This window comes from Berghia stephanieae, chromosome 1, assembly GCF_034508935.2.
Source record: "Berghia stephanieae isolate SIO BIC M18660-M18661 chromosome 1, UCSD_Bste_1.3, whole genome shotgun sequence".
Classification (NCBI taxonomy): Eukaryota; Metazoa; Mollusca; class Gastropoda; order Nudibranchia; family Aeolidiidae; genus Berghia; species Berghia stephanieae.
Window position 1 is genome coordinate 42,144,279 of NC_088360.1, and position 26,884 is coordinate 42,171,162.

The 26,884-nt window shown below is 35.1% G+C and overlaps 1 protein-coding gene across 3 annotated transcripts in view; it reads right to left on the minus strand.

Moving 5' to 3' along the window:
• Positions 1-2,284: 2,284 nt before the first annotated feature.
• Positions 2,285-26,884, minus strand: part of LOC144974921 (uncharacterized) — a 37,029-nt gene continuing 12,429 nt past the window's right edge. For 2 of the 3 annotated variants that reach the window (XM_078918434.1, XM_078918443.1), the window contains exons 4-17: positions 26,580-26,833; positions 22,487-22,669; positions 22,045-22,150; positions 21,236-21,316; positions 17,833-17,945; positions 15,515-15,574; positions 14,562-14,648; positions 14,004-14,205; positions 13,108-13,798; positions 12,267-12,372; positions 10,784-10,897; positions 7,866-8,012; positions 6,771-7,493; positions 2,285-3,716 (exon numbers count right to left, since the gene is read on the minus strand). In XM_078918434.1, coding sequence (XP_078774560.1) covers positions 3,504-3,716; positions 6,771-7,493; positions 7,866-8,012; positions 10,784-10,897; positions 12,267-12,372; positions 13,108-13,798; positions 14,004-14,205; positions 14,562-14,648; positions 15,515-15,574; positions 17,833-17,945; positions 21,236-21,316; positions 22,045-22,150; positions 22,487-22,669; positions 26,580-26,833 — 3,080 coding nt within the window. In that variant the 3' untranslated portion in view covers positions 2,285-3,503. The remainder of the gene's footprint in view (positions 3,717-6,770; positions 7,494-7,865; positions 8,013-10,783; positions 10,898-12,266; positions 12,373-13,107; positions 13,799-14,003; positions 14,206-14,561; positions 14,649-15,514; positions 15,575-17,832; positions 17,946-21,235; positions 21,317-22,044; positions 22,151-22,486; positions 22,670-26,579; positions 26,834-26,884) is intronic. The other variant, XR_013645833.1, reaches the window with a different exon arrangement.

The following is a 26,884-nucleotide window of genomic DNA, read 5'->3' on the forward strand; positions in this document are numbered from 1 at the left end:
ATTATAGGGAGCAGAAATTGATTCCAAGAGCAAATTATCAGTGTACTTAGTTTGAGATCACCAAAGTCTCATCAAGTCACAAACACGAAGATCCAATTTAAAGGCTTACACTCAAATATTTACAAAATCAATTGAAACAAAAAAATATTAAAGCAGCGCACAAGAGGGAGCAGGGAAAAATTATATCTCACAAAATTAAAACTGTACATTTGACTGTCTCTCCATCGGAAGAAGAAGGGCAAAACCAAGTAACCTTATTCCAAGATGAAGACAGCAAGCAACATGGAAAAGGAAGTATAGGGAGAATAATTTTTTTAAAAAGAAAAAAAAAGGAACACTGACATCCCCTACCACCATGGGAACAGGAAGAGCGACCTCTCCTCCATCCTGGGAGATCAAATGATTGATTGATTGATTGAAAGGGTTTACGGTGTTTGCAACACATTTAGGTCATATCAGCGCCAGTAAAAAGGAAGAAAATGGTATAGCAAAAAGTTCTAGAATTACAATGAAAGCACCAAAGAAAATGTAAGACCACGGGGGATTGGTTCAAATAGGAAACCGGTGTCGATTCCAAGAGCACACCATCAAAGAGTTTGAGATCACCTAAAAGTCTCATTCAGACACAAGCACAGGTCCCCACTTAGAGGAATACTCTAATACAAATCATATATAATATGTCAATAAAGCATAATACAGTGTATAACAGAGAGATGATTTACAAGGGGGAAAAAATAACTATACATTTTACTGTTTCCCTCTCAGCAAGGACAAAACCAAGCAATCTCATCCTAAGACAAAGACAGAAAGCAAGTTGGAAAACAGATATAAGGGGATAGAAGACACAGTAAGAGAATCCCTGCCCACTATGGGAGTGAGAGGTCAAAGGTACCCATCAAAAGAGAAAATGGAAATATAAACTATGGTCAGATTTGTTTGTTTGTTTATTTTTAAGGTTTTTACGGCGCTTGCAACACATTGCGGTCATATCAGCGCCAGTAAAAAGGAAGACAATGGGACAGTAAAAAGTTTAGAATTACAATTGAAGCACTATCAGTGTCCTTAGTTTGAGATCACCTAAATTCTCATCCAAACACAAGCACAGGTCCCCACTAAGAGGAATCAGATTACAAGACAAATTAAGGCAAGATGACTAATTCGTGCAAGGAACAAAAGTAGATTTCAGAAACAATCTATCCATGTGTCTAATTTGAGACCAACTTAAAGTCCTACCAAGAAACGTGCATATCAATAGGTAAACTAGATAACATTTACAAAGAAGAAAATAAAATATTTAATTAATAAATAAAACCATCTACTTCCCTCGAACCAATGGTAAATATACTACAGGCAGGTTGCAGGTGAAACCAATTAGGCTTATCCCAGAACGAGGACAGTTTGTTTTAAAGAGTTTTACAGCGCTCCTCGCAACGCATTACTGTCATATCAGCGCCAGTAGAAAGGAAGAAAATGAGATAGTCAAATAATTCTACAATTACAATTAAGCACCTAAGAAATAGTAAGACAAGGGAGAATTGGTTCAAATAGGGAACAACTGTAGATTCCAAGAGCACACCATCAATGTACTTACTTAGTTTGAGATCATCTAAGTCTCCTCCATACACCAGCACAGGATCCCACAAAATGTTTTCAAGATATGTTTAAAACAAAAATATTACTACTATCAGTGCATAACAGAGGGATAATTTACAATGAAAAAAAAAAATATCACTTCCCAAAACAAACACTATACATTTGACTGTTTCATTCTCAACTCTCAGCCAAGGACTCCGGAAAGGGCCAGGACAAAATCAAGTAATCCCATTCCAATATAAAGACAGAAAACAACTAAAAAAAAAAAAAGATAAAAGGGGACAGAAGACATAGCAAGTGACCTCCTGCCCATCATGGGAGGTCAGAAGACAGAAACAAGGACATAAAGGACCAATGATATTTAGGAAAGAAGAGATAGCATGGCTTTGGATTAATATATTACCCACAGGCCCAGGCGGCCAACTGTGCCACCCATCATTCTTTCTTCTTTTTTTTTTCAGATTCCATTTCATTTCAAGAGGCCGTTTGCCTTATTTTTAAGCCTTCTCAGTCCTTTATGGGTTTCTATCTGAGCCTTTTCATTTGATGATATTTTGTGCCATGAATAAACTATGAAATGTTAATATTTGATGTTATTGCCATAAGCATTAATTTGTCAATTCTCATGTTTTGCTGAAACAAATTTGTTTATCATGTTTACTGCGACAATAAAATAAATAAACACAAGAGATTTAAAAGAACAGGTATCATTTCTTTAATCCCAACATTTTCATTACAGACACACATCCTCATATTAAAATAAGCAATATTAAAATTAACTGAGTATAATTGTATGTATTGGTATCATTTTATTATTCCTGAATGTCAGGAGTTGAAATTATTTTTTCTTATCAGCACAATAACCATGCAAAAGCTAAAAACATCCCTAAATCTCATTTTACAAAGTTTAAAATTAAACCCACTTTTCAACACCCCATAACTTTCACCATAAGAACCTGATCTTTGATCTATGTGAGTCTGTTAAAATCTTATAATAAAACATAACTTTTGATATTGTTGAGATAGTATTCATTCACATATTCATAACTTATTAAAACGTGTATTAAAACTGGAATTTAAGACATTGAACAATGAGAAAAAAACATATTTTGCCCACTACATAAGTGTGCAAACATACAAAGAAACATATCACTCACTTGCTGTCATACCAAGTAATGAATATATAAATAAGACTAATACACTCCAGCAAGGTTTCCTGGAACACAACTAATTCAAATGTCAAAATTTTTTCCTTATTATTCTTTGTTATCATTCCATACCTTCCTCAAACTAATTTTTACCTCGAACATGGTTTCCTTGAACTAATTTCACCCAGCCAAAAGTTTAAAAAATAATCAATTAAACTTTTTTTTTTAATGAACCCCACTCAAAAGGAAGACTGGAATAACCCAGGTGTCAGCCGCAGCATAGTGCCGCAAATTGAACTAAGGAGAGGTGGCTTGTTGACGGCCACATAACACGGTGGATGTTTAAATTAGGTATCTTTTAGGTACGAAGCAAAGACCATACCGCTGAGTCCACTGGCAATATGCGCTTTCCTCGAACATTTTTACATGTTCCGAGGAGCGAGGAAATCGTGCTGGAGTGTATATTGATACTTTCCCACCCACCCCTGAAGATGAAAGACGTCTTCAATCCAGTATAAAAGGAGAGGGGATGATAAGAAAATGTTTGTCATAACAATATCTGTGAGAGATTGTCCTAATCCAAAATTATTTTTTTTTACTGTTAAAGACAGTTTTCTGTACAAACCTTACCTTATTCGACTAAAGAGGAAATCTCTAGTGTAAAATTCTTTATGGAGGTACAAAAATACAATGAAATGTAAGAACAAGATGGAACAGAGGAAATATGCATAAAACAATGATGTTGATGGCAATTTATACAGATCAGTGAAGACGGGACCTTTTGTAAGTGTCTGCGTAGAGTCCCCCACCAGTTCCCATCCCCATATTACCCATGTTTGCCATTCCTCCCATCCCACCCATTCCTCCCTGAGACATGCTGTGGTAGTTGTCTTGGCTGCTTTGGCTCGCACCAGACTTCATGCTACCTCCCATAACTTGACTGTAAGGTCTCTTTTGTCCAGTTGTACTTGTTTGCTGAAAATGGAATAACAAATAGAGGGAAAAATTATATAACAAAAATAATTTTAAGAAAGAAAAAAAAGCAAGTCCTGTACGAAAAACAAATATGAAAATGTAGGTACTGTATTATCCATTATATAGAGTTTGTTATCCTGATCAATTTGGAACATGAATCTGTTGAAAATTAACAAAGTTATTATTAGAGTTTAATAATACTGAAATTTCGGTCGAAAAACAGAATTTTGTTTAAATCTAAATTGCAAAATACCTATTTCGAGGATATTATATCTTCGAAATAACCACCCCTAGAGAATAAAAGTTTTGGATTCTAAAACATAAAGCACCAAACTCTATGCCCAGTTTTTTTTTCTAACATGAGAGTATGTATCCCAAACTACAGCTGTTAACAGGTGAATGTTTCTTCACAAAGAACAGAACGATTGTATATGAAAGCTGCCAGACAAAGCAAGAAAGAAAAATACAAGAAGAAAAAACAATCCCAAAAAATCAGTCGACCTTGACTGGGGATCGAACCTCAGACCTTCTGATTACTGGTCAGTTGTAGTAGTAGTGGTGGTAGGGATGATGATGTGCAGGTGGTTGTAGAATTGGTGGTGGTAGGGATGATGATGTGTAGGTGGGTGTAGTAGTGGTGGTAGGGATGTGGTGGTGGTTATAATAGAAGTGGTCTTATGGATGATGTAGCAATGACTATCCCGCACAAATCTTTGGGCCTCTTTTTCGCTTACGAAGTGCCCGAATTCGCGTCAAAATATGGGACGAAGCCGTTTCGTATATACTATTTTTAAAAATTAATTACGACGCTGTTTATCGATGAATATGACTTAAAGTTGGCACACAGTTAGAAAAAAGGTCATTTTAGATTATGTCAAGTGACAAAACTCGTGCGATTACCAGAAGACCGTTAAAAATAGATTTTTACTCTTTGGAGTAAAATATTTCTAAAACTACCGGGCGTGGAGGTTTTGTCGCTGACAAGGTAATACATGAACATTTCTTCTTTTTGGTTGTAAAATTTCATATGAATATGACAAGTACTTTTCCCGTATTTTACAAAACACCATCCTAATTTGCTCTTCAAGTTTCAATCTTTTAATTCACTTATTACGCAAGATACAACCAAAGGTCGAAAAAAAATGCAGAAAAAGCGTCCCATATTTTCGCGTTTTTTTTCCTCTTTGCGGGTCATCCAAATAAAATACACCTTTGAAACTGCATAACTTGTTTATTTATGAATGGATTTTCAAAATTCAAAAACATTTTTACTCAGTGGAGATAGGGCTTTGATTTTAGACAAAAATTTTCCTCAAAAAGAGAAAAAAACATTTTTCATAGTCATTGCTAGATGATGCTGTGGTGGTGGATTTGGTAGTTGTGGTAGGGATGATGATGTGGTAGTGGTTGTAGTAGTAGCAGTGGTAGGGATAATGATGTTATGATGTGGTGGACTTTGTAGTAGTAGTGGTGGTAGGGATGATGATGTCAGGATGTGTAGGCGGCTGTAGTAGTGGTGGTGGTAGGGATGATGATGTGCTAGTGGATGTAGTGGTGGTATAGATGATGATGTAGTGGTTGTTGTAGTAGTGGTGGTAGGGATGATGATGATGATGATGATGATGATGATGATGATGTGGTGGTTGTAATAGTAGTGATGATAGGGATGATGATGTGGTGGTGATTGTAGTAGTAGTAGTAGTAATAGTCGTAAGTAGTAGTAGTATAGTAGTAGTAGTAGTAGTATTAGTAGTAGTAGTAGTAGTAGTAGTGGTGGTAGTAGAAGAGATGATGATGTGGTGGTGGATGTTGTAGTAGTGGTCTTAGGAATGATGGTGTGGTGGTGGTTGTAGTAGTAGTGGTGGTAGGGATGATGATGTAGTGGTTGTAGTAGCAGCGGTGGTAGGGATGATGATGTGGTGGTAGTTGTGGTAGTAGTAGTAGTAATGGTAGGGATGATGATGTGGTGGTGGTTGTAGTAGAAGAGGTGGTAGGGATGATGATACGTTGGTAGCTGTAATAGTAGTGTTGATAGGAATGATGATGTGGTGGTTGGTACAGCGGTGGTGGTAGAGGGATGATGATGTAGTGGTGGTGGTGGTGGTGGTGGTAGGGTTAGTGATGTGGTGGTAGTTGTAGCAGTGGTGGTGGTTAGGATGATGATTTGGTGGTGGTTGTAAGGATGATGATGTGATAGGAATGATGATGTAGTGGTTGTTGTAGTGTGGTGGTAGGGATGATGTGGTTGTAATAGTAGTGGAGGTAGGGATTTTGATGTAGTGGTATGTGGTGAGTGTATTTTTCTTTTTAAAAATTTTGAAAAGGAACTGCGAGCGGGATGAGTGAAGATAAACCACCATTTAGGCGGAAGATTCTCAGCCCTGTTTAGTGGTCAGCTGTGACCCGAGACAACACTGCTCTCTTTTACATTCATGGTATGACGAATTGTCTGTTTTAATTTCAATAACAAAAGCTTTTACAAAATTTCCCTCATTTAAAAAAAAATTTTCGGTTCATATCCTGAAAAACAAGCTGTAACTTGATAATCAAACTTGAGCATTTAGATAGAACAATATCCACTAAATGTGCTCAAAGTGATTTAAAACGGGTCCCAAACCAACGGTAACACTTAATATGTAGGATGAGACAAGATGCCTATTAGGTGATATTACTATATTATTTTTTCCAACAGAGACAACAGTCAGATACTCATTTTACACCTGAGTACATTGAGAGAATGTGAGTAAAGACTTATTTGCATAGGACTAAATTATGCTCTGCTTAGAGAGGGACTTGAACCCTGGGCCTACCGGTCTGAAAACGAGTGTTATACCACTAGACCGCATAGCCACACAACACTGACATATGTAACATTTTCCATTACCCGACACAAAGATTTAGAAATTGACTTGGTCTTCAAATAAGAATTAAACTGAAAATCTGAGAAGCAGCAAAGGGCATAACCTTTTAGTCACCAACCAGTAAGTGACTTAGTGAGAAAAAAAAAAAAGATGAACTAATAACCCTTTATCCTTAAAACTATTGTAAACTCACATTGAACTTCCCACCAGGAGGTGGTAGAAGTCCTGACGAGGCAGATCCACCACTTACGCCGCTGACTCCACTGTAGTAGGAAGAACTTGCTCCCCCCATGCTGTGTCCACCATGGTCCCTTCCTCCAGACATGGCTGACATTCCTCCACTTTTGTTGCTGCCATGTCCTCCAGCGCCTCCCATGGAGCCTACACCTCCTGCATAGCTACTTCCACTACCCAATAGAGAACCCATTCCACCAGATCCATAGCCTGAACTGCCACCCGCCATGTTGTCCATCAGACCACCCATACCACTAGAGCTCAATAGCGCGTTGCCTGCATTACTACCACTACCACCACCATAACTACCACCAATGCCTGTTGAAAAGGCTCCCATTTGACTACTGGTCATACCACTTCCAAACCCAGCACCAGCCATAGTCCCAATTCCCATCCCTCCCATGTTATTACCACTACCACCCATATTACCCATCCCTCCCATGCTATTGCTACTACCACCCATACCATTGTTATAACTGTTGTTGCCCATACCTTGAGAGTGGTACGAGTCATAATGACTGTTATCTCCCATGTCATCCCCTCTCATCATACTGTATCCACCATACCCTCCCATTCCCATGTTTCCCCCAAATCCATCCATTCCCACTCCAAATCGGCCACCTCCACCACTACTATCTAGGCCATGGCCAGTGCTGTTGGCGCTTTTGCCAAAATGGCCATCCTGAAACATAGAAGCAAAACAAAGATATATAAGTGTTTATAAATAAAAATGAACACCTAATGTCTACTCCCAGTATACTTTAACTTTTTTTTATTTTTTCTATTCTCTAAATTCCACCCAACTCAAGAGGATAATAACTTAAAAAGCATATTTCAAAGGATGGACAGAAATATTTTAATTAACAAGCTGATACTGAAGAAAGATGGAAACCAAGTTAACACCAAGATTATTGCGGGACTATTTTCTCTTCAAATATCTTTTTTCCTTTTTCATTTTTTATTATTTTGGGGTGGGTGGTTGGGGGGGGGGGGGGGGGGTACTTTTATTCTCTCTTTTAAAGAAATGAATAGAATGACTTTCAACGATTGATACCTGGAAGTTCACACCTGATGCTTGGCTCCCAACGAGTCCTCCTCCCATTCCTCCAGAACCCATAGTTCCCATGGTGCTATAATTAGCACCTCCCATTGTGCCTGAACCTGATCCACTACCATAACCAGTTCCAAAATTGGATGCGTACTGAAAATGAAATAACAGGTGCAAAAATATTTAAAATGAGTTGCAATATTTGATTTTTAAACCTCATTTTCTTTATCTACAATCTCATTATTCATGAATCCAACAAGGGGAAATTGCAAATTGTGTACATTTTGAGTGGAAATTGAGGTTTCTTTTTCCTTATTTCAGTGTGACATATATGTGGATTGGCAATTTAAAAAATTAAAAGAATATAATTTGGATGTTCCAAGGATACATGTAAATTATTGAGACAACATTTTAGTATAATGTTATCTGGTCAATGCGTCTTTTTAAAAACAAATATGTTAAATAGACCTAAAAGCTAATAAAATATTTTGAAATTTAACAAGGTAAACTAAAAACAATGGGAAACTTTTCACATCATAAGTTAATGGAAACTTCATTTTTAGATTGCTAAAAATAAGGGGGATCAAATTTTTCAATGTCGGATGTTTATTTTTTATATTTCTGCCAATTTCAAATAAAATTAACCTTCTTAGGATACATAGGGTAAGGTTACTAAAATTTCTAGAAGTGGAGACGTATTATGGTGATATTAAAGGGAGATGAGATATTATCAATTTTTTTGAGGTTTTATGTCATAATAATTCTTTTTAATATTCAAATTGTGATCAGCCAATAGTATATATGATAATATCAGTATTATTATTTATCTATTTATTTTAAGCCATAAAAATCTAAACCCTTTTATCTTTCAACTTTGCTGCCAGCATACCTCATCTATAAAAAATCCACTTTGATTGAAACCAATGTTGAACCAAAATTAACATTTATAAAAATATAAAAATAAATAAAACAAATAAACCACAGACTCCCTAACCTTCAATAGCATGAATGAAAAACTAAATTTAAGCAGTGATGGTAATGGCAATATGCCAACAACAAAAAAAGAAGAGGAAAACTTATCAGTCCATCTGCCAAACTCAAACCTAATCCAAAACTGACACAGGTACGGTTCATCATTCGAGAAATGAATTTAAAGTTCTGCTAAAATGAACAAAACCTATCTTGTTAGGGTACAGCAGCAGGATTTGTAATATTGCCACTCATTTGTAGCTTTCTGTGCTTATATCTAAATGACAATGAGTATTAAAGAAATTTTATCTTTTTTAAATTATTTTTTTATCCTAAATTTTGAGGCCAATGTATCTGTTACTCATTCAATCATTCCATATGCCAAAACCACGATATCTGAAAGCTTATGAAGAATGTAATTCCTTTTCCAACCAGTGATTCTATCTTGGAGTTTGTTTTGTTTTGCTTTTTATTATACTATAAATAACATTAAGCTTGAGGAGGCAAAAAATAAAGCCAAACATAACCAATAGTAATAATAATAATAGGAATAATAATAGTAATAATAATAATAGTATTAATAATAATAATAATAATCATAATAAAATCAATCATGAACCCATCTCCCGTCACCAGAGAAAAGGAATAAAATCTGAACATAGTGGATGAAGTCAGTACCGCCCAGTAACCAGATTCAGCTAGAGTGACATGCTGAAAGAAAATATGATCTTTAGCTTTAAATTTATTATTATACAACTTTCTAAAATGTCAAAATCAAACACCAAATTATCATTTTTATTTAACCCATTAACGATAAGATGATTTTCTTTCAAATAATGATTTTTCCCATTCATGATGTTGCAACAACTGCAGACCTGATTTTATAAAGAAAGTGATAACAACAATATCAATAGGGCTTCATTTCCATCGTTCTTCCTGCTCTCTTAGTGAAAGTGATAAAATATTATGTCAGATTAGAATCCAACCTGGCAAGTAAATGGTTCAACAGACGTAAAAATTGTATCAACATACAACAAGTGAGTGTTCATTTTTCAACAGAACATTTCTATTCTTTAAAAATAAAAATAGGGTTGGGGGTTAAGATTGTTCCATACATCCCTAATTAAATTTTTGCCAACAACCACAGAATTGCTAGTAAATCTAAAGATTACAAAACTAAATAGAACAAAATACCATTATATATCATATCGCTCACTACATCAAGAGATTATGATAAATTTTTGGCCAAAAGGTGAGATAGTATTTATTTTGATTTTACAAAGCACACTACAATACCTTTGTTATGTATTCATAATAAATTGCAAAATATCTAACAAAGGTAAAATTGTAAATTTAACTTTTTGACATTTCCTTTCTCAGTCGGTCAACAGTGCTAATGTAATATAATTATCTTTCGATGACCGGATGACTTCTGTAAACATAGCATGAAGATAGATGGGTGGTTGAGCGAGAAATATGGAGAAGGGAAAGAGAGATTGAGAGAAACTTGCAAACCTTTTTTTTTTTTTAAATGAAGGGTAGTAATTTCATCTGTTGACTCAAATAGGTGTTTAAAATATCTGTTCAGGTATAATGATCGGTCCTTAATTTGACCTGGGCAATCGTCAAATGGCCGTCTTGTTGCCAGATTCAAATGGTGTGACCTGACCAATTTTGATCGTTGATGGCTCAAAAAGATTTGTCTCAGTCTATGTTAACTTCCACAATACAGAAGTACATAATTAAAATAGATGAGTGCCTGTTTGTAACAGCTTTTATTTCTCTGCAAATATTCTCCGCTAGCACGTTCAAAAAAAAAGAAGAAAAAAAAGGAGAATTTTGGCATCCTTTTTCTCATTTTTTTTACTTTCCTTTCTTGGAGGGTTTTTCATCACATTACATTGTCATATTTGGATGACAAAACAGAGTTAGCACTTAAAATAGTGACAGCTTACCTGCTGTTGGTAATTATTGTAGAAATCCCCATCTCCAAATCCACCTTGAGCTCCTCCATGGTAGCCTCCTCCATAGCCGCCACTTCCGCCACCGCCACCACTACTAAGGTCTTGCTGCATGAGGGAAATAAGATATACTCTATTGATCCTTTAAGGAAATCATAATCAATCTAGTAACACAACCGTATAAAAATTAATATTACAGCTTCAAAGTAGAACAAAGTAATCGAAACATTTCTAGCTCAAATGTCATGCTACAACAAAAAATTTAAACGGTAATACTTCAGGTAAAATTCATATAGACAGGAGAAAAGATCTCTGTATGCCCAGTTGGGATAAATGATGGCAAAAAGAAAACAATTATCATGTCAGTATCTAAGAAAAAACTCAAGTTAAAAAGTGTGTAGTTGAAAACAAAAAAAAAGGAAAAATATGCTTTAAAAAGTGTGAAAAGAAACAGAATGAGTGGGATAAATGCTGTATGTAGTCACTCAAGACTATCATTGTCTTAGATGACTTTCCCAAAGGAATAATGATCTCTACAATTACAGTATACAGAAATGAAATTTAATATATCAGAATATGTGAAATTAATCCAAAAGGGTGGTTTTATCACAGGCAGTGTGATGAATGATTAGTGATCCATTTGAAATATACTGACAAGCACAATATAAATATGAGCAAAATTCAAAATTAAGCACCTGTCCCATCTCTGATAGAAGAGAAATAGGCACACTGATCAAATGATAGAGAATTAAACTGCTATTCCTCACAATGAAGTTATCCCAAACGGCACAAAACAAGGAAGACAAGGAGGACACAATACGCAGACGTGGGAAGCCCTGGGATCAAGATGTCCATGTAGGTTGAAATGTTGTGCAAGTTAAGTATTTTGTTCTTTTAAGAGGCTTTAATATTCACTGATGTGAGTGGATTCATGATATAGAGTTCTTAATGTGAAAACAATTCATAATTTCTATCTTACTTGTTCCCAACAATGTAAGGATTATAGAATGCAAAAAAAATGGATTAGTGAGGACTAGGCATAATAGATTAATGAGCAACTTTACTCTATCACTATCTTTTTTGTTTGTTTTGTTTGTTTGTTGCTTTATGTCTCTTCCAACACAATTGAGGTTATATGAGAGACCGCTGAAACAAAAAATTAAGCAATCTAACAAAAATAGTACAAATGTAAATCAAAATCATAACCTAAAGATATCATAAGCTAAATTATAAATAACCAAGAACAAACAGGCAGAAGATTTACAGAAAAAAAATATCCCCTGTCAAAAATACAATCACAAACCAAAGAAGCAGGATAGGCTAGTAAAGAGAAGAAGAAACGACATCACTATCGGATCGTACACCCATGCGAACATCATAGGTATATGATTCAAGGGTGATGCTCCCATCCAACCACCCGCTATCACTATCTTTATTTTAGTGAGAATGATTTTACACATGTTGAAATCTCACTTACTTGATAAGAATCTCCATAGCCGCCACTATAGTCATTATATCCACCACCACCTCCCATTCCTGATTTACCACCATAGCCACTCTCATAACCTCCGGACGATCCCCATCTGGTAGTAATTTTTAAAAGATATGTGGGAAAAAAATTCAAATCTCAAAAACAATGAAATAAAAAAAAAGAATTTCATACTATGTAAGTGATGATAAGATTCAAAACTGTCATTTTTAACAAATTAATAATTCATGATAAAGTCTCCAACTTCAAGCCCAATTTCTTTCAAATCTTGCAAATTGATGGATGACTGGATAAATTGGTTGCTTTGTTCTACCTGCAAAGCTGGACGAAATTTACATATTTCTACATATTATCTAAAGAAACAATTCAAATATCCACCATTAGATGAATTTCAATAACAAAAAAGGGCTACCAGTAAAATAAACTGGCAAATGGGCATTCACAGTGAAAAAAGAAAGAGAAATAAAATATTGAGACCTGCCTACATTTTTGGCCATGTAAATTTTACTGTCAAATACAGTCTAGTAAGAAATGCATTTTTATATTTGTTATACTTCTGAAGTTCTACCACAATCAACACAAGTAAATATTTTACAGGATAGCAATAGGGTTGTTTGTCTCCAGAACTCTAAGCAAAGCTTTCATATGATACTAATTTTTTGCAGTTGTCAAAACATAAAATATTGAACTACAAAAAAAAAATATGGAAAAAAAAACCCCATAAAAACATGGACCATAAAAAACCAAAATAGTCCCATCCTCCATGAAGTGAAGCCAGGTTAAATTGAATTATGTTAATGCATGAATTCAAATTGAAGAAATCACCTACCTGTTGTCATTATTCTTCCAAGAACTTTGATCTAAGAGAGCAGGGACACCACTACCTCCTCCTTGACTACTCTTGAGCTGACTTGGTGGCTCGCCCAGGAGGGAGCTTTTTGTCGTCCCACCAGATTTTCCTTTGCCGCCCACACCACCCATACCTCCCCCCATAGCAGATGATCCTGTTGAAGTGGGGACATCTCCAAGAAGACCTTTCCCGCTTCCAGGAACCACACCTGAAGGGCCACCACCACTACCATTGTTATTTACTGACAACTGGTACATGAGATTCTGACCTATCTGATGAACCAGGCCTTGACTGATTTGACCAAGCAAAGTCTGGCTAAGGTTGTTCATGCCACTTGAACCAATACCCAATCCCATAGCCTGAACAATTGCTTTGTTTGTCTGTTGTTGTTGCTGGTGTTGGTGTTGATGTTGCTGCTGCAGTTGCTGTTGATTCTGCAATTGCTGTTGTTGAAATTGTTTACCAGAAGCCCCTGGCCCCATTCCCAAAAGAGATGGTGGTTTCCCTCCTGAAGGCATGTTTGGGGCATTGCCGAGAAGAGATGATCCTTTGTTATTAAACTGATCATTCATATTGTTACCCATTAGTGGGGCCAAACCTCCAGGAACTGGCCCAAGAAGAGAGTTGCCTTTTCCCATTGGTGGTGCTAGTGAAGGTGTGCTCAATAAACCTGTTGAAATAATATTATAAGTGGAATTAAATATTTGAAAGAATAATTATTCGTCAATATTGATGAAAATTGAGCGATCAACAAAATAATATAAATAAGTTACAAAAAAATTCCAAAAATAATAAAAACCATAAACTAAAGACAAATTTGTACCAAAAATTGTTAAAAAACCCCAAAAAATGCAAATTCCCTTTCAAACACATACCTCCTCCACCAGAGGGTTTCAAAGAGGGCATATCAGGTGGTATCATTTGATGCATAGTCACCATAAGCTGACCAAGATTGGCTAACTGACCACAACTGAGGTGACGGCCATTGGTGATAAACTTCTTATTGACGAAGAGCAACTTTTCATCCAAGAGTGTTGGTTCTTCCAGTGGAGTGCCATCATCCCCTTTAAGAGGATCCTAAAAATGAACGTGATGTAGGAATATCAGTGATGATAATGGCAAATTGTCAAAAAGGAGGGCCAACTCAAACCGAAATGCTAAAATTACATATTTTACAATATCATAGGTAGGTAACATAATAATAATAATAATAATAATAATACATTGTATTTGTTGAGCACTATACCATATACACACTTGTTCAGATCTTTACCATATCACGAGGAAGTGCTCAGAGCAGCTGCATCAACAGATTAATAAAATATACTTCTTTAGTAAATATTTAATGAATTATCCTTTCCCAAAAATTATTTTAAAGCATGAAGATAGATGGATTCAGTTTTGGTATAATTTGCATTCGCAAATGTCAGTACCTCATTCAATTGCTGTTTCAGGCTAGTGAGGATGACATTGGCCTGTCCAGTGATGGGGTCTCCCAATATTGATGGCTTGGTCCCAGGCTGTAGGAAACAAGAAAGGTATTTATTAAGAAAATAAAAAGTTTGATTGTGATGTACAAGAAAAACAAGAACAGAAATCAATAGAAAGTTGTTTACTTTTAGGAGTTTTAGAGTTTGCAATAGCTTTAGATCATTTCAGCATCAGTAAAAAGGTAAAAGGTAATAGTATTTGCCAATCAGTGACCTGCTCATTGGTGAAGGGATTCAGGATCTTTCAACACAACAGTAAAATTATTGTAGTTCACTTTTTCGTGGATATAAAGCTACCGTTAATAAATAGTTCTGATTGTTATTATGGTGAAAGATCTCAATTCAGTTGAATAATATAACGAGTACTTATTTTAATCCAAATTAAACATGTCAAATAGTTTTCTAGAACCAGTCCAAGGTGATAAGCTGTGATTTGCTTTTTAATTGACATTGTGAGGAAAAAGGGTCTTGGCCGTGGTTGAAAACACAATTTTCAGCTTTTGGGTAAGGCAAAGATGATAAACTGAGTCAAGTTTAAGGTCACCTTGCTTTTCCGGATACACATTCAAAAATTCAAGTATAGACAATTTGCACATCAAAAGAGTGCTATATCCTGAAGCTAAGATGACAAACAACAGGCACATCATGATGGTCAAAGAGTTGTATGTTTCCATTGAAAATTGCTTGCCTAAAGGCGTAACAGCATGGTGCAGGGTTTAGTTGTAGGGGGGAGGATATTTTTGAGGCAAAATAAAAGCTTCCTTTCTACTTTTGAACACTGCCGTGATACTTGATCCCTGATAGCTTTAACCATAAACCCAGCGTCCAAGTCCAATAATTTAACAAAGATATAGAGCAATAAATAAACTACAACTACAAATAGAGAATGTACTTACCATAGGACCAGCATCCAGTTCACTGAGAGTGTTAAGTTGCTTGGCCAATACCCCTGTAAACTGTGAAAAAGTGGACATTATGGTCAAACTGGATACAATTATTTCAAGTAAAACATAGTCATACTAAAATATTCAGTTAATTGTCTAAGTTTTATATGATATTGTTGAGTGATGTAACCCAAGGAAAACAGACAATGAATACAAACAAATAAATTTAAATACCCTCCCCCCCCCCCCCCCCCCCCCCGCATTTTTGCTCAGGAGCGTATGTATTATTAAATTTTTATTATTTAAATTTAAGTATTTTTAAACAATTATTCATTCTTTTAGCGTACTGTTTGTTGACCTGGAAGTTCATATAGGGAGTTCAATATAGTATTATCTGGATGGGTCATATCAGATTTACATGTGGATTTTGGAAGTGTATACTATTTATATTGTCTATTATAAAGAGTAAGTCTATTCAGTGATTTAAATTATCAATTATAAATTGCCAAGTGACCTGCATCATGCGGGACAGTCCCGTATTTGGGACTACTGTCTTTGACGACTTTTGTGTGTCTGATTAGTCCCTTCAAGAGGTATGTAGTTGGTATCAAATATTATTGTATTTTAGGAGGTCAATGACTGAGGTATTTTAAAGTACATCCAATTTGCAGTATCATTGTGTACTGTCAGCTACTGTCCCTATTTAATTTTGGCAGTGTGTGTGTATTTGTGTGTGTGTGTGTGTGTGTGTTTGTGTTCCTCTTATTCAGTGATGATAATAGCAATTTGTCTCTCGATTAAACACAAGCAAAGTGTAAAAATAATAGGAACATAGTTTTGTATTAGTATTATGTAATCTAGACCCATTTGTCCCTCCCCTTCAACCATCAACTAATCAAAGAACACCACTGGTCTTCTGTGTCAATTGTGACATCTGGCGTGAAGATATTTTTACCAATTTTCATACGAAAATCTGAATACAGAAAACAAATCTTACCCCAACCCTTTAAAAGAGTGAGAGAAAAATATATGCAGATTTTGATTTTATAAGACAAGTTAGTAGTAGTAGCGTATGGCTACACCTCCAAATTTATTTCATCAACCCAGCTTCTAAAGTCTTCCTCCGCCCTAAGGACGGTTTCGTAGCCACCTTCAAGTTTTTTCTGACAGGTATTGCTGTTTCCAAGTTTCCATCTGCATATATTTGATGCAGTTCTGCCATGTCCAGTTAAGAAGCGATTTGAGGAAATCCAGTATTTCCTGGCGTTATTGAATGCAGGCACTCTTTAATGATGTTTCCTCCTCTTGGTGTTTCCCTGTTCCACATTTCTCACCAGTTTTCCTCCACACTGAAGTCTGCCATTTTTGTTAGGCGGAAAGGTCTTCTCGATTTGAGTCTTGTTGTTGAAGATGCCCCCTTTATGATTGATTTTGATTTTATGGGAATGTTGTCTGTGGCTTCGTCAATTCTTGCATGCATCCTTTTATTAGCGTCTTGTCATCTAAGACTTGGTGGTGCAATGCCACTCAGTGTTGGGAGCCACTGAGTTGGGAGTTGACTTGAGACATCCTGTTATAATTCTCATTGATTCCCCTCATCGGATGTCAATGCGGTTTACATGTGGGCTCCTCATCCAAACAGGGGCACAGTATTCTCCCACACTATAGCACAGTGCCAAAGCAGACGTTCTCAGTACATGTGGTGAGGCTCCCCAGGTGGTACTTGCAAGTTTTCTCACCAGGCTGTTTCTTTTTGTGATTTTATTTGCGGTTCCCTCAATGTGTTTGCGATAATTTAGTGGTCTGTCCAATGTAATGCCGTGTTATTTAGGATTGGGTTCTGGGGGTAGTATTGAGTTACCGGCTGTGATCTTCAGTTCTTTTGTTGCCTTTCGATTATTCAAGTGGAAGTTTGTGGATACTGATTTGGTGGTATTCATTTTTAGGTACCACCTATCAAAATCTTGTTTCAGGCGGTGGTGTCTTTGCTTAGAACTTCTTCAATCTCTTTCCAGTTTTTCGATTGACAGGCTAAGGTATGGTATCTTTTCTATTTTTCATTTCATTGAGTTGAAGGTGTGGGTCCAGGAGAAGGAAGAACCTTGTCTGGATGCCGGTTTGGATCATTCTTGGTCTGGCTACTCATCTTCAGCTGTCCCAGCAGGATTGGATCTAGGCTGGCATCACCTTCAGGGTCATGGCAGCGCAAAAGCTCCTGTACGACGGCAACGTGATGATCCTTCTCAAAAGATAAGACAAGGTGACAAGAATGTACGATTGGCATGTTTGTGATATGGAAAATACAAGAAACATTAAAAATAATAAACTACCGGTTCTTTCTTTGCATTCTGGATGGCCATAGCCAACATGACAATAAGTCCCAGCTGCATGTTTGGATTCATCAATGGACTTAAAGGAAGTGCAGGTGCTGGCCCAAGCAGTCCTTTAAAAAAATAAAAAAAGGAATTACAAGTTGAATTATTTTGTAATTTTTAAACACTGTTCATGCGTGTAAGAGCCACATTCACTATGAAAGGAAAGGGAGATAGATGTGGGAATATAGTCAAGAGAAGAAAGACAGTGACCTTGTCATATCTGATGATTTCCTGTTTAAAATCTAGAACAATTATGACAAACTAGAAAGTTCTAGTTTTTGAAATAGTAGTTTAGAATGGTCTATTTCGATATTCACAGTGGACGTGCTGGGATAGTGTTGTCCACACAATGCATTTTAATTCTTTTGGTAATTTCTGCCCAATTTGTCAGACCCTCTATATCTGTTCATTATCATCCTTTAAACTAATAGAATCAAATGTTTTTCATAGGGAACACACGATCAAGGAATCAAAAGTGATATGTTATCAGAAATATCACAGTTTTTTTCCCTTATGATATTAGCAGATGAAGATTAATTTACTTTATCAAAAAATTTAGTTCAGGTAAATAGAACATAAAATTGACACAGATAATTTCTTGATTTTGACAATGCCATCAAGACCTCAATTCACTCATTTTAAAACTTTTATGAGATTTGTTCCTATGATTTTAAAAATCCTAACAAGGATAATTTTTCTCCCTTTCCCACCCAATATTCTAACATTGGTCATGTAGTTTGGGAAAAGAACAAGAGTTAGACGAGAGAACTTTTCACTACAGTAAAAGGTACTTTAAGAAATTGTACAGACATCTGAAACTTGGAAAGAAAAAAAAATCATGATGACAACAGTCTACTAATGTAAGACAAAGAATGGAAAAGAAAAGTAAGACAAGGCTACTTGAAGATTCAAGAACAAGATTGTTGTAGTGAGACAATGATGGACAACAACGACAACTGAAATGGGTCTTCAACAGATGAAAGCAAGCTAAAAAAAAATCAAGATCAAAACAAGTGGAAAGAGCTAATAAAAGACAAACTGAAATGGGACAAAGAAGAAAAAAGAAAGATGAAAAGATATAGAGTGATGTGGAGAGAGGGCAGAGAGGTAGAGGCATAATGGAGCAAAAATCTTCATCATGGGCACAGGTTCTCAAGCATCTGATGATAGTGATAGAAAAAAATATAGGGAAGAGAAAAGAAAACAATTATTGACAATCCACACATCATCATTATCTATCATTTGTGTTTGGGTGTATAACTGTATATGGAAATTGCTATGACAGTGGATGCAAGTGTTGTCAAGTGTGGGATTGTGAGTGTAAATGTGGGTGTGTTTTCATATTTTCTACCATAATTTAAGGCCTTTCATTTTTGCAGATGTGAGCAGATTCTCTTTGCCACAGCCAAGATCGATGTAAGTGGCCCTCCTGGAAAGAGGTTGACACACAATGCTGTATAAGTAATGCCAATGACATATAAGAAATATATAAATAAACAAACAAAATAAAACAAAATACAGTCGATTCCAGATATAGTGAATTCAGCTATAGCAAATATCCAAAAATAACTAAATCTTTAAATATATATTGGAGCTTTTTAAAAATCTCAATCCAGTTTGTTATAATTCCGGATATCAAAGTGGACAAAATTGAAAAAAAATTATATATAAAAATTGAAATTGAAAGAGGAATGTTTATGAAGAGGTTAGCAATGAATAGAAATAAAGACCAAGAAACCACCCATTTATTAAATCTTAAAACAAAGGGGAGGAGAAGACACTCTAACAAATATAGATAATAAATATAAAAGATAACATTAATATCGTGCATATACAATAATAGACCTGTAAATGAGCTCTATAAAAATTGACTGAAACTCTTCGTAATTCATCGTAGTCGCAGCGGAATAATCCAAAGAATCGAAATGAATAGTAAACAGCAAGCTCACTTGAGCAAAACAATGGCGAAATCTAATTTGAGCGGGAATTAATTAGGCTACTTACCATTGGTACCAATCAGTGAAGAAACTAGAAACGGTCAACCAGTTTGTTTACAATGTGAGGCAATCGAGATGTACTGTGGCAATCCCTAACTTTCGATTTGAAGGTGTCTACATAACGCACTTCCGGCTTTCGCATTTTAGTTTTTTCATACTTTTACTTCCCTCCATGTAAATGTGGTCAATTTTGACTTAGACAAAAGAGTGAAATTTATCGCTCAGCGGCTCAATTAAAATTGGCTACCATTGGGATCACAACAGGTTTGGAAAGTGAAAAAATAATTTCACGAAGGCTGTGTGAAAATACACTGGGATGTGTTCAGACACGTCAATTCTAAAAAGTGGCGTTTAGCCTTGGCAATATATCTATCGTTAATATAAACGGCCCATGAGCTATGCGTAGCACTATGGAACATTCCTAATTACTTTACGGTCATTCGATTACGATTCATGAATTCTTTCTTTCATTTTTTAAAATATTTGAATTTGACGAATTGACTGATTTCAGTAAATTGACTGAGAATTTACAGGTCTAAAACAAAGATTAGCGCTTTTATATAAGAGTACTAAATCTTTCTGATTCATAATTGAGTGCAGAGCTGAGAATTGTCATCGACATGCATCTGAATGTTATTTAACAATCTTAATGCCTAAACTAGAATTAGAAGCGTTTGGGAATCAATTGTTACAAATCTAACCTTGGGAAAAGAACTTAATATTTGTTTAGTTATTCTATAAAATCTTGCTCCCAATAAGAGTAACAATCTAGAGGGCAATGGTCTTGACAATCTGATAAAGTAGGTTATAAAAAGTTCATGGATGAAAAAGGCATAATTCACTATATACAGACTCGACTGCAACAAACAACTTTTGAAAAAAGTATAATAAGTTATTACAAAACCAGTGACATTCAAGTCATTAATATTTAGAAACACAAATAGTGATATCCTTTTAAAAAATGAGTCTTATATGAATTAATACTCATAACTCAATAAGTGCTTTGAGTTTAATTCTATCCATTTGAACAGGTTAGATTCAGTGATACTAAGTGTAACAATTCCAGGTCTTTAAAAAAACAAAAAAACAATGACATATGACCTACAGATGTCTTCAAAGATACAGTGGACTCAAATCCAACGAGCTCGAATCCAACAAGACAAATAACCAAATTCAGATAATTAAAATCTCAGTTATATCTTTTTTCTATGAATAAACATTCTAATGATATTTTGCTTTCAATATGACTTTGGGCTTAACATAAACTGAATTAAATCTCAAAAATCTCGTATCCAAGGTCCACTGTAGAATAATATATTGGAATTCTTAATAGAAGAATGTGATTATTAATTACAACTCACCTGGTCTTTCAGCGGGGACATTCTTCTGGGAGACATAAGCCTGTTGCAGTTCACTCAAGATGGATGTAAATTCGGTTGCCACTGAAATAAATTGATTTACATAGTAACATTGGTGACTATTATTATCATTACTACTATTACAATAATTATCATCATCATTATATTATTCACCATCAACACAAACATTCACACAATTAATAGCACCAATTTATAGCAAGAGGAGATTTCGAATTAAACCTTATTGAATTCCTCACAGTTTGATTAAAGCACCCAAGAAAAGGTAAGACAAAAGGGGAATGGTACAAATAGGGAATTGGTGTAGATTCCAAGAGCATACCATCAATGTACTTAGTTTGAGATCACCTAAAAGTCTCATCCAGACGCGAGCACAGGTCCCTACTAAGAGGAATACAATCAAATGCTTACATTATAAATTCAAAACAAATATACTAATAATACATAACAGAGAGATGATTTACAAGGTAAAAAAATCATCTCCCAAAACAATAACTATACATCTGACTGTTTCCCTCTCAGCCAGGACCAGGACAAAACCAAGTAATCTCATTCCAAGACAAAGACAGAAAGCGTTGGAAAACAGATATAGGGGGATAGAAGACACAGTAAGTACCTCCCTGCCCACTATGGGAGGTCAGGAACCCCACCCAGAAGATTTTGTTTTCATCTTGCATAATTAAAGCACCAGTAGTTTAATGTCCACTGATATTTCATCAACCAGTCATGTGCAATGCTTATAAGGTTGTCTTTATGCCTAAATATTCCAGTCATTTCAAACATGAATTACTTACATTTTGGATTCATTTTAGTGAGACTGATGTAAAGAGGATGAGCACCGATCACTGGCTTGGTATTAATGGGATCTGGCAACAAACTGTTCTTTTTCAATTTGTCAGCCTGGCAAAAAAGATGTGATGAGTGAGAATTGAAAACAAAATTTCAGAAGCAAAATTTGAATAAAAGATACATACATGGCTTTTCAGGGCTCTAAGTGAGAGAGCTTTAAAATCTTAAAATGTTTACATCTTGGGCATGCTCAAATGGGTTAACGTAATGATTCCTATTACAATGTTCATGTCTCATGGAAAATGTGAGCTAATTCAATAATTTTAAAAATGACATTGTTCAATAAATGCATGATTAAATTTAATTATCGAAATGATTCCGAAACAAGAAAAAAATTGAATATGAAAATTAATTATCATATGTGCTGGGTACACTATCTTTACTTACAAACTTCCAAACAATACGATTATTGATGACCACGGCAGATTTTCCAGGAATACAAAAAGTGATGACAACATCATTTCCTTCAATTTTCTGATTTTTCAATTTGACCCAAGTATCCTCAGCCTCTTCTGCTGTTTTAAACTCCACTATTCCATATCCAAGAGACTTTTCATCTTTAGCTACAATCTAAAATAAATTTTTAAAATTCAAAGGCATAAAAAATTAAGACATTTCAAAAGAATTTGTTAAGCATAGTAATTAAATATTAATCAATTAAATAGGGCCAATCAATGCAGGAATCTCAAATTTTCATGTTCGAATACTGATTTCTGGCTAAGAATGCCTAAACCTAGTGAATAATAGAGATTCAACTATCAGGACTCACTTCCCATAAAAATATTGGATGCAAATTTTTAAAATATTTCAGTGTGGCTTTGTAGTCCTGTGGCATGACACTCGCATTTGGATGGGTAAGTCCATGGCTTGAATGTCACTCTCTTGGAGAGGGCTCTTTATTTACATTCTCTCACCACACTTAACGTGTAAAATGAGTATTTAGGCGTAATTTTTAAAAAACAAAACCGAAATAGTGTCTTACATCATTATGTCTCACCCTAAGGCGTTGTTGTTGGCTTGGGAAACTTGTAAAGCGCTTTGAGCACATTTAATGGACATTGTTCTGAATAAAACCTTTTTTATTTTTATTTTAAAATTTACTTAATGGCATGACAAGCCGTGGGAAGGAATATTTTGGAATTGGCAAGCAAATATAAATCATATTTAAAACAAGTCAATAGTCTCCTTCCTAGTTCATGGTGAACACTGTAGTCAGTACCCAACCAAATCAAGAGTTGTTCATAGTCTTCTAACAGTATATTTGGTCCACCTTTTTCTGAGGTTATTTACAAGGCACATACTGATCTCCCATAACTTGCCAATTTGGTTTCAAAGATGAAAGAAAGACAATCATTATTTGAAGGATAATGCTATTTGCTCAGGATAAACGACCATTTAGAGTAAATAAAAATATCAACATAAATGCACAAAAATCGGTTGAAATGTAATTCACATGATGTAGAATTAGAATGGCCCAGTTAAGAACAAAATGAAAAATTATATACTTATACACGAGGTACAGGCCTGTAAATGGTTGGTGAAAAAATTGTCGGAACTTTTTGAACATGCGAAAATAGACACAACAGGACAAAAATATGGATCAATTAATAAACACAACACAGATATGACACGTCAATTGACTAGTCAAATCATATCACTTTCCCCAACTTATTTACAATGAGGTCCTTATTTTATGGTACCAAAACAAAAAAAGTCCCAATTATTTGAGAGAGTACCCACTTTTGTGGGCCCAGGTCTGAGATAGTTGTAAAATGAAAGGAAGGGAACAATTCTTACCCTTTTGAAGGATGTGTATCGAGTGCTTGACACGGGAAGCTGCGTATCTTCGCTGCTGTTTGTTTGTGTTAAAATTTTACGCTGATTATTTCGTTTATTTGGATTTATTCTTATAAAAGCAGACCTGCCAACCTTCCCAGAATGAAAAGTGTATTCTATGATCCCAAAAAGTGTATTTTTTTAGCAAAAAAGTGTATTTTATCCGCATGTGTGGAAAATAAAAGTGCGCAAAATACAACAATTTATATAAAAGCTAACATTAAACACAATTAAAAAATAAACTCCGATCTTCATCATTCAAACATTCGTAATTACAAAATTATTGGTTTATCGAGAAACTAAAACTTAATGACCATTTTAAATCAGTATAAGGCTCAGAAATTGCAATATCTAAGGATATTGCTTTCAAAACAAGGTGGTGGTGGTAGTGGTTGTGGCAGTGACAATGCTCTGATGGTGGTTGTAACCGTGGTGATGCCATGGGGTGATGGTTTGAGATGATGATGCTGATGTCCCAAATGAAGTTGTGATGGTGATATACATCTGCCAGACCCGTTAAACAGTTGAATGTTTTGAGATAAAATATTTGTGAGAGTGGTCTTCAATCTAATAGAGATGACAATTTGCAGCAGTGACAAGATAATTTCCATTATGTTATCAAATGATCCATGTCTCTCTCTCTCTCCCTTTTTTTTATAGCATTTACTACTCCTATTACAACTACAACAATTCCTACAACTACTACTAGACTAGTACTATTACTACCACCACTACTACTACTTCTCCTACCACTATTACTGCTACTACTACATACTAATACTATTACTGTTGGTCAAATGATGGGAAATTCACACATATCACAGACAAGTTAAATACTTCTAGAGGATTCATTTTGAACCGTTTTGTATCTAAAGCTGCCCAGTTAGTAATGAAAAAAAAAAAAAAAAATCACTCATACAAAATTATAAATCTTTAAAAAAGATCATTAAATTTTTAAAAACAAAATAGAGTAATTTTAGTAATTATAAAGGGAAATAATCCATTTATATTTAAGCTTATCAGCAATACAGTTTTTAATTGAAAGCTTCATTGCCAAAGATGTTAGTTAAATTTAATTTTCACTTAAAATTTTCTATTTAACAAGTGGTAAAAGCTTAAATGTGGCCTGAGGCCATTTAAAGTATAAAATAAGCTTAAATGCATAATTCTATGCAAATCCTCAAAAAGTTATGAGAAAAATATTGGTGAAAACCGGCAACATATAACTAACTATAATGATAACAATAGTACTAACTGTGATGCATCACTCAGAAACACGTTCAACAATTGATGTATGACATGTTGTCATTTTCAACATCATTCATGCTTGAGAAAAAAAAAAAAAAAAATTACAACAAAACAACAAATCGTACTAAATCCTTTGGAATCGTATCCACATATTTGAGTCCAAAAATCATACTAAAATACGTTTAATCGTACCGGTTGGCAGGTCTGTAAAAGAAGAAGACAATGAAGAAGAAGAGGTTGTGTGGTCGTGTGAGAGCTTTCGAAGAAGAATATATAGACTGGAACGAATAAATCAAGGAGAAAAAGAAATGAGGGATGGAGAAATGCATGTGTGTCGGAGAGAAACCTGTGCGTGTTAGTTATTTATTGACTAGGTGTGTGTTCGATGACTCGTGCGAACTTCGCGACCCTCTCTCGCTGTCTGTGGCACAGTAGCCAGGCAGTGAATACATCCATGTCTAGCGGAGCGTGTACGTGGCATCATAATATAGCTAACTGATAGATGGCCTTGTTTTGTTTCATCTTTGATGCGACACATAAAAAGTTTTTTTTGTTTTTCTTTTTAAGTCGGCATTTGAAACGGAATAAAATCTGATTTTTTCGAGGAATGAAAAAAAACTCTTTTGCTTTCTTCTTTATTGGTTCTGTTCTTTGACGTTGCAAATTTCATTTTTACTATTAATTTTTTTTTTTAATATTAGCACTTATAGAGCAAAATTGTGCTGTCAGAAATCTGAAAATACAGATTTACAAGCCTGGAGGTACAAAGCTCATGAATACTTGCATGATTACTTTCAATGTTAGAGCATCTTTTTTTTCTTAACCTCCACAAAATCAAACTCTTTAGCCTGATAATGTTCAAAATTGGTTCTATTTTCTAAAAACTGTTTATGAGGGTTAATTATTTGGTCAAGATTGTTTTGAAGCAATTTTAGCAACAAAAACAAATAAAAAGCAGCAAGAAATCATCTGAATTTCACAACACATTTCGGATCAGAAGCTATGAATATCGATAAATATTGATTCTCTGCCCAACTCAACTGACTTGCTCTAAATCTCTATAAAATCTAAACTAGTAATCAAATATCATTACTGCCCTGCACCATTCAACGGTAAAATCTTTGACTCGAGTTGGAGATGAGTTCACAAGCACGAGCATTTGAAAAACGAAACTTATTTTCATGATGTGCAATCCAGATATATAAACGGGATTAGTCCAGACGGCCGACAACCTGTCACATACATTTACGGGATGCATCTCAAGAGTGTTAATGCTACTCATTGACTTATTAGTTTTAGTCAAAACCAATAAATTTCAAATTCTTCAAAATGAAAAACTTTTCCATTACATCCTTGAAATACAAATCCCAATTAATGAATATCACAAATACATTACCTGACAATATACAGGACTGATGACACAGCCAAATATCTCTCTCATCTTTGTAATGTCAGTGAATGTGTCCGGCATCCCTGTGACAAATAAACACCTTGATCGAAGTTCCTGGTATGAAGCTTGAGAAGATTCATCTAAAAAGTCAGCATGAAGAATCTGGCCATCCACCTCCATCCAGTCCATTTCATTCTTGATGGATTTTGCCTTCTCAAGATCACAATCAAACTCAACCAATCCATAGCCTTTACAGTGCGCTATTATGAGAAGTGTTATGTGAGGTAAAATCAATTATCTAAAAACGGAAT